The sequence below is a fragment of the Lathyrus oleraceus genome, chromosome 4 (genome assembly GCF_024323335.1).
Source record: "Lathyrus oleraceus cultivar Zhongwan6 chromosome 4, CAAS_Psat_ZW6_1.0, whole genome shotgun sequence".
NCBI lineage: Eukaryota > Viridiplantae > Streptophyta > Magnoliopsida > Fabales > Fabaceae > Lathyrus > Lathyrus oleraceus.
Window position 1 is genome coordinate 63,598,927 of NC_066582.1, and position 9,672 is coordinate 63,608,598.

The 9,672-nt window shown below is 34.1% G+C and overlaps 1 protein-coding gene across 1 annotated transcript; it reads left to right on the plus strand.

Annotated features, from left to right (window-relative positions):
- The first annotated feature begins 781 nt into the window (after positions 1-781).
- Positions 782-2,819, plus strand: LOC127073361 (pentatricopeptide repeat-containing protein At2g36980, mitochondrial). Its single transcript, XM_051014513.1, has one exon. It carries the CDS (start codon positions 887-889, stop codon positions 2,759-2,761), a length of 1,875 nt encoding a protein of 624 aa, XP_050870470.1. The 5' UTR covers positions 782-886; the 3' UTR covers positions 2,762-2,819.
- The last annotated feature ends 6,853 nt before the right edge of the window (positions 2,820-9,672 follow it).

Here is a 9,672-nt window from a genome sequence, read left to right on the forward strand (position 1 = left end):
TTGTCCCTAATTCACCCAACCCGAACGACCTAACTACGATGACATGGGTACCGAACTCCATTACGGAAGCGACGTTGGCCAGAGCCCCTCCGGATATTGGAAGCAAATGATGACACATCTGTCAAATACCGCTGGAATTTCCGTCGGACCTTCCCACCAGTCATCGCTCGATCAGGTCAACACACAAAGACCTCAAACACCTCAAGGAAATCGTGGGAGACCTCGGAGACAAACTAATGCACCTGGATGTGGAACATGGGGACGTTATAATCGGGTCGATCATTAGTTTATTGTCAGTCCAATGTAACCAATTATTACATCATCAGTAAATTTATTTTTTTCATTACTATTTCTTATTTATTAAATAATAAAAATTAATAATTAATAATTAAAAAATTTTAAAAAATAAAAAAATATAAAAAAATATAAAAAAATTTAAAAAAAATACAAAGGGTGTATGCGCCAGATGAATTGACGCATACACCAACCAAATGCACCTAGGCGCCACTAACATTGACGCCTCCTCGTGAGGCTCAATGTATGCGCCACTAGCATTGGCGCTTCCTCATGAGGAGTCAAAATGCATGCGCCAATGCTTTTGACGCCTCCTCTTAATGCATTGGGGATTCGCCAATTTATCTTGCGCATCCTCTTCAAAACCTGATTATTTTGATAATTTTTTTGAATTATTGATTATTTTTGTTTTTTTTAAAAAAAAATTCAACAAAAACAATTTAAATATTATTAAATTTAAGTGTAAATTATTGGATTGGAGCATTTAAAAATGACAGAATGTGTTGAGTAGTAAACTTAAGAAACTGGAGATTGAATATCTAATCAAAGTGGTGAGATACAAAAATTGACTAACAAAGTCTGAAACAATGCAATGCGTTCTTATTTGTTCCGCGTTACATCTGAAATCGTCTCGTTATCACGTTCCGGCAGAATTATTCACGCACGCAAACTGTTCGATGAAATGCCTGAACGAGATTCAGTGGCTTGGAATGCTATGTTAACTGCCTATTCCCGCCTTGGACTTTACCATCAAACTCTCACTCTATTCCATAGCATGAGAGTCTCCGATTCCAAACCTGATAACTTCTCATACTCTGCAGCCATAAATTCGTGTGCCGGTGCATCTGATCTTCGTTTTGGAACAAAACTTCATGCTTTGGTTGTTGCTTCAGGGTACCAGTCTTCTCTTCCTGTTGCTAACTCCCTTGTAGATATGTATGGCAAGTGTTTGAATCCAAATGATGCAAGAAAAGTGTTTGATGAGATGAGTTATTGTAATGCAGTGACATGGTGTTCGCTTCTGTTTGCTTATGCAAACTCTTGTAGGTTTGATATGGCTTTTGAAGTTTTTGGTGGGATGCCTGAAAAGGTTGAAATTGCTTGGAATATAGTTATTGCGGCTCATGCTCGTTGTGGTGAAGTTGAGGCATGTTTGCATTTGTTTAAAGATATGTGTGAGAGTTTGTATCAGCCAGACCAGTGGACTTTGAGTGCTCTCGTGAATGCTTGTGCCGAGTCGATGGAATTGTTATGCGGATGCATGGTTCATTGTTTTGTGATTAAATCTGGTTGGAGCACTGCTATGGAGGTAAATAACTCAATTGTAAGCTTTTATGCTAAATTAGAATGTCATGCTGATGCTGTGAAAGTTTTTGAGTCTGGTGGCGCTTTTAATCAAGTTTCTTGGAATGCAATCATTGATGCCCATATGAAAGTAGGAGATACCCAGAAAGCTCTTCTTGCTTTCCAGCAAGCCCCCGAGAAAAATATTGTATCTTGGACTTCTATGATTGTTGGGTATACGAGAAACGGGAATGGAGATTTAGCTTTAAGTTTGTTTTTAGACATGAAAAGGAACTCTTTCCAGCTTGATGATTTAGTAGCTGGAGCGGTCCTTCACGCTTGTGCTAGCTTGGCAATTTTAGTTCATGGAAAAATGGTTCACAGTTGTATTATTCATCTTGGTTTAGACAAGTATTTATTTGTTGGCAATAGCCTGATTAACATGTATGCTAAATGTGGAGACGTAGAAGGTTCGAGGCTCGCATTTCACGACATTAGTGAGAAGGACCCGGTTTCTTGGAATTCAATGTTGTTTGCATTTGGACTAAACGGAAGGGGTAATGAAGCTATATGTATGTTCAGAGAAATGGTGGCATCCGGTGTAAGTCCTGATGAAGTAACCTTCACAGGGCTGCTAATGACTTGTAGCCATTTGGGGCTAATAGATGAGGGCTTTGCTTTGTTTCAATCAATGAGTTTGGAATTCGGACTTGCTCAAAGAATGGATCATGTGGCATGCATGGTTGATATGCTTGGTCGAGGTGGGTATGTAGCCGAAGCGCGAAGTTTAGCTAAGAAGTATTCGAAGACAAGTAAAGATAGGACCAATTCATGCGAGGTTCTACTTGGAGCATGTTATACACATGGAGATTTAAGAACAGGGAGCTCTATGGGAGAAAATCTAAAGAACTTAGAACCTAAAAAAGAGGTTGGTTATGTGTTGTTGTCAAATATGTATTGTGCAAGTGGGAAATGGGAGGAAGCAGAGATAGTAAGAAAGGAAATGCTGGATCAAGGGGTGAAGAAAGTTCCTGGTTGCAGTTGGATTGAGATAAGAAACGTGGTGACTGCATTTGTCTCGGGAAACAATACATATTCTTGCATGGATGATATATATAAGATGCTATACATCCTTGAATTAGAGATGAGACACACATGGCCTATTAATTTTGATACTGAATGATTTTTTATAAACCAAGTCAAAAGCTTATGTGAAATAACTTTAGATAAGCATTTTTTTATGGTTTATACTTGGTTTATACTTCCTATAAAGTATTTTTATTTAAAAAGTCAATTAGTTATCTCATAAATTTATAAAATTTTAAAATCTGCGTTGAATTTTTAGGATATGAAAAAAATATTTTCAAAAATGCTTATAGTTGAATGAATTGAAGAACTTCAATGTGATGGATAAAACTCTTCTCTTTGATTAAAAGGGATAGCTCAAAAATTATAGTGAGGTCAAAGAGGGATTTATAGTAGGTGGTCAACAAAGGGAAAATTCAAAACTGATCAATTATTCCCAAATGACGTTAACTAACACAATCTATTTTGACTAAAGATTTAGAAAGAGCAAAGAAGTAAATACAAAAGCTAAAAATAAAGAAAAAATGCTATATGTTTTTTTAAAAAAAAATACTCATTCTTGTTTCAAGAATCGAAAAAAATGTTTAATATTTTTTAGTTTCATATCTTTGATCAGATTTAGTTTGATTTCTTAATTTTTAAAAACATCAATTTGATCACTAAATTTATTAAAATGGTCAAGAATGATCCTTACCGTTGGCATCCCATTTGACAAATGTGTCATCAACATCATTGTTTATCTCTTGATTCCTTTTCATACATATGAATACATTTAACCTTAAATTGGATTGGGCAAGAACAAGTTTTCTCTTTTTCTTTGTAATTGAGGTGGCTCTTGAAGATTCCTATGAAGTGGAAGAAAATTTGAAAGAATTTATATTTTTGTTAATTTTACAGTTTTAATGTAAAAGTTGTTAATGTGTTAGTTGCTAATGTCATACTTGTACTTGAATTAATGAAATTAATGAAATATAATTCATGAATTATATAGTAGATTGAAAAACTGTTAGCTTTTTTTATGATCAAATACAGTGTTACGGTCTAATTAGCCAAACATTGTATTTTATGTCAAAATTGTATACATCTTAGTTCTATTGATAAAAAAATTGAGTACATGCTTTCAAATATACTGAACAACATTCATTTACTAAATTCACAGACTAACAACATTCATAAATTAACATTCCTTTAACTAAGTTGTCTTCTTTCATAGAATATTCCTTTGTAGTAGATTATGTTATACTCTTTGCAACACTTAATCTAATAGTAAAATTTAGGGTACATCATTTGTTGATGACCTCCTAATGTTCAGTTTTGACAATTTTTTTGCCTTTGTATGGTTTTACTGAGTAGCATGACGAATCCGAGTTGTTTGAGTGGTTTGACTTGGTTGAATGGTCTGAGTTGCATAAGTGGTATGACTTGGATAAGTGACCTAACTTGACTGAGTTGCATGAGTGATCTAGCTCGACTGAGTTTCCCTAGCTGATGGTGGAACCTTACAAGTTTATTTTTCATGACCATATTTTTTTTTTACGATCATACCCATCAATTTCATCTTGACCAAGGTTCTTTTTCTTTTTTGATCTTCCTGAAATATTTCTATAGAGTGCTGGTTGCACATCAGGGTAGTATGTCTTGACACATAAATTAGATTCATTTACATGATAAATGACAGGGTTGTAAATTGCTTGTTACTTAGACTTTTTTTTTTTGTAAATTTCAAGAATGTCATAATTTATTTTAAGGTTCACGTGCTTCGTAGAAGCAACTACATGAACACATAGCAAGACCGTGGACTTCTATTTTTAGGATAAACATATAAATTCCTTCAAGTTGATTGAAAACTTGTCTCCTAAATGTCCAATGTGTCCAACATCACAAATATGCCCAACTCCTACGACATGAATCACAGAAAAGTCTTAGATTGTAGTACCAAATGAAACCACATATCTACGACATAAATTAAAAGTAACATATCAATTCCTAAGAGTCCACATGTTGGTGTAGGTGATGATTGTCTCAATCTTAAATAACAATTAAGGAATAAGTTAGTAAATATATAACTAAACACACAAAATCAATATTTTCTACAAATAATGTAATCTCTTTTCAATGTTTGAAAAAACATCCTCATCACCATTGTTTAGAAATCTCATCCTATTAGTTGCCCACCTCTCTATAATGTATGTTCTAATCATTGTTGGACATGTGACTCCATATATAAGAAGGAAGGGGTGAATTGTAAAGGTTTGAAAATTGTTGATTTAAAACAAAATTACTTTCGAAATAAGATTTTGAAAATATTTTCTTAAAAACGCTTAAACATGCAGCGGGAATGTGAAGTAAATAAATTAAGTGGAAAGTAAAAGAGTTAAGGGAAGAGAGATAACACCAGAAATTTATAGAGGTTCGATCTTGAATTGACTTACTTATCTCCCCATGAATTGATCTTGAGAGTATCCAATAATGCTTGAGAGCTTTTAGAAGGTTAAGCCTATGCACCACCCCCCCTCCCCCCCTTATACAAGGAAATGAAATTTCAGACTAATTTCTAACCAAACAATGAATTAAGCCTAGAAGAGGTTAGTTTTCAAACCAAACAACAAGCAAAGGTAGCTTTGAGCAGTTAGTCCCTACGATAAACATATATTTTGCACATGATGATATTGATCCAAGATAAAGTTTTGAGTTGGATATCATCTGAATTGAACCAGAGTTTTACACGGGTTGACCATGTACCGGGTTGATCTCAAACCTATTTACCTCTTACACAGACTGAACTTATAAATTAAATAATATTTTATACCAGACTGATCTCGAACTGATAAAGATTTCAACCAGGATGAGTTCAAGAACAGTCGTGAAGAATTTTCATTGGTTATTCTTGACGAACCCAAAAGGAGAATTTTTCTTCAATTGTGGAGTTCACGAACCAAAGACTTATTCTAATCCCCAAAATAAAACCAAGAGCTTTAACAACGGTTTAACTCTAAACCAAAATGATCACTTCCTAAAGTAAGAATGATTTACTCAAGAGAAAAACTACTCTTGATAAATTTACAATTAAGCCCTTACCCTTAACAAATTTCTCACTAAAACTCAAGAACGCTTTCAAAGCATTATGACTAAAATATGTGAGAAAAATCAAAATGATTTAGAGAGATTGAGAGATATGTGAAGTGAGACGTTTCTCACATTTTTGGATGTAATTGAAATGGTGGAGAGAATCTCTATTTATATGTCAAGAGATGGTGTAAATATAGAAATAATTTACTGGCCTTTTAGTTGTCATAATCGATTAGCTAATCAATTAGACACTTGCAATAATCGATTATTGCTGTCCAAATTAGAAGATTTAAATAGAGAGTCGTTATCAATCATCAAAATACTATCATAATCGATTATGGACTCGATTAGGCTTAACCTAATTGATTAGATAGTTAAAAAAAATTGTCCTAATCAATCAGACAGTTCCCTAATCAACTGGCTAGGCTCCAAAAATATTTCCTGGTCATTTTAATCAAAAAGTAAAAGGTATATCTATATTTTAAGTCTGTGTATGATTTATCCAAAATACTTAAAAAAACTCCCTCCTGTATTTACAATACACTGATTACTCAGACGAACACAATCATACGATTTTTCACACTTCCCCTCTTTCACACTCCAAAGCTTCAAGTCTTGGCATTATCTGTGACATCACTTCACGTAAGAGTATTAAGTCTACTCGAAGAGGCTTGATATATATATATATATATATATATATATATATATATGTGTGTGTGTGTGTGTGTGGTGTGTGTGTGTGTGTGTGTGTGTGTGTGGTGTGTGTGTGTGGTGTGTGTGTGTGTGTGTGTGTGTGTGTGCGTGTGTGTGTGTGTGTGTGTGTATTAGTCACCATCATCTGAGATGTTTAATATCACAAATTATTATAAAACCTAAGTCTTCACTTGAGAGTCATTGGACTAAAGTGTTGACTTTAAACATGAGTCTTTAGCTTGATTCGAAAGGATAACTTGATCTTGATCAACCATCTTGTGCATCTTTGATTGCTTGATCTAACTCTAGTAGTTGTTTTCCTTCATCTTCAAAACCATTTCAAACGTTTCTACTCTAGATGTTGTCATCATTAAAATCATGTCATCATCAAAGGCTAAGCAGTTGCTTCTTGAATCTTGCTACCCATGAGCTTGTATCATTTCTTGATTAAATTACAAGCACATAGTTCCACAATTTCTTCTAACATAGTAATAATGGGCTTAGCCATTACTTAGATAATCATATTGTTAAATTATTATGACATGTTGTTAAGTAATAAGTCACATTTTATTTGTCCTCAACAATAGATTACTCCAAAACCAAGGTGGAGTCTTCATCATATCCTTAAAAACTTCCTCATTGACAACTTTCATTTCTCTCATTTCCCTTTCCCAAGCCTGTGAGTAAGTTGATTTTGTTGCCTTCCAAATAATTTACTTCGACTGCTTTCGTGTGTACTTCATCCAAAAGTTATTGTACAGGTGACACACAAAAAATTGTTGCTCGACACTCGGTAGAAGCTCATCCATAGTAGGTAATAGACCCTGAAATACAAGATTATCATGAAATTAAGATGAAATATAAGACTATCATGAAATTAATATAAATACAATATTCTCAGGGTTTATATCTTCTTCCTCTGTAGGACCATCATAAAACTTAGGCCAAGGCATTGGATGTTGTACATAAACATCAACACTCAAGTGAACCTTACACACGTCTACAATATCTTAGAAACCTTTGTCATCAGCCAAAATACGCATCCCAAATGTCAGGTCCCTGTATCATATAATACATATTTATGATATCTATGTTCATTTACTATACCTACCAACTCGAAATAACTCCACTTATGAACATCATATTTTAGCTCTGAAACGATACCTTCATACTTAGATAGTCCATCATCTAAAATTTCCCTCCATGATGAATAAATACATGAATAACTTCTTCCATTTTTTTACTTATTTAAAACAAACCCTAAATTAGAAAGGGGGAGAAAAAGGATGGAAAAAAAACTAAAACCACACATTATGTTAAACCATAAAGATGTTTTGTTTCTAACTTCCAGAAATGAAACATACACATAAAAGAGCGGAAAAACCCAACAAATCCTAAACAAGAAAGGGGCTTAAAATTTGAGACTTACCTCAAGAAGAATCAGAAAGTTGTGTTATTATCAAATGGTTGTCTTTTTTGTTCTGGAAATCCTTCTTCTTCACTTCCCTTTCATGATTCTTTTCGTCTTCTCCGTGTTCTTCACTTCTTCAATTTGTTTTCTTTTAAAATGTATTCAAGAGGTTTTAATTTTAGGTTTTCCATGTGAAACATGGAGGAATTCAGACTCAACAAGCCTTTTACTAATATAAACCTACATTACTTTCCACATCATCCCCATGTGGACATGTAATTTGACTTTGACTAACAGCTCTGACAGAAAGGATAAACATGACATAATTTGAATAATAAAGGGATTCAAATGGTCGTTTTAAAAATTATGAGACCAAAATGAACACCGAGTGAAAGAAAGGGGTATTAAGCCAACAAAAAAAATGTTATTTTAATAGTATATAAGGACATCATGTTGCAATTGAAAGATACGAAATACTTAATATGCTCATTTTCAGTGTGATCAATATATACATTTTTGGAATTTTATTCAAAAAATTATACATTTTGGTAGAGTTAGAATTTAATTAGGTAGGTCATAAATTTTGATGAAGATTTGGGTGTTTTTTTCTTCGGTACAACAGTGGGGGAGGGGGGGTACATGCCATCATTTTGACGTTAAAGTTAGTGATAATGGTAAGTGAGAAGTATCAAAGTAAGAATAGTGGTAGGAATTACAATTGGATTCTGTTGGAACAAGATTTGTTCATGCCATTTGTCATACCCCAATTTTGTCCGGGCATATTTAAATTTCCATAGAATTGATTTCATTTTTATTTTGCATCATATGCATAGTGTAACACCCTTCTAAAATACCCCAAATATTTAATTAAAATAGCAATATATCAATCAGAGTAATTATGCAATTTAAGGGTGTCACACAATCATTTCACACCATTCACCAAATAACTGTCATGCTCTTTTATTAATTCCAAACATAAAGCATTTGCACAATACGCAGCGGATAGAAATCAAATCAATCATGCAAAACATGTAACACATTACATGTTAAATTATTCAACAATTGAAAACATCCCGTCCCGATGTTACATCTATCAGAGCATGACCCACTAAGGAGACTACACTAGACTCCAAGCACTAGCTTCTACTCAATCACTGCTCGTTACCTGAAAAATAGTTGTAAGGGTGAGTTCCTCAATCGATATAATAAGCATTATAAAATATCATGTAATGCTAAGTAAATAACACATTAATCACCCTAATCATATTACACATTCAGTAACGGCACATCAACTCAAATATCATACTCAATACCAACACAATTCATACTCATACTCAATGCCAACACAAACACACGCATAATATTGGAATACATCCATTCATATTATACGCCATACATACATTATGCAATGAGACTCCATGCATGCGGTACCGACTATTCGTGAACATATAGTTCAACTTCACCGACCAAATCCAGGTACGGCTACCAAGCTCACTAGTCCCACTCATTTGAGACCTAGTGACTCACATCACTAATTCCTCACCATGGGAATTAGCTACCACCCCAAGGGCCATGCTATGCACGCTAATCACCTAGCATGCAAACATCAACAACAGTCCAAAATGACTAACATCACTAATTCCTCACCATGGGAATTAGCTACCACCATAAAGGCCACATTATGCTATGCCAAATCACCTAGCATGCAACATCAACAACAATCCACAATGGACCTATGCTCACACTCTAAGCCATAAAACAGTCCATCCACAAGTACATACATAATATATACATTCACAACATTATGCATATTTTCACACATCATCAGCATATTT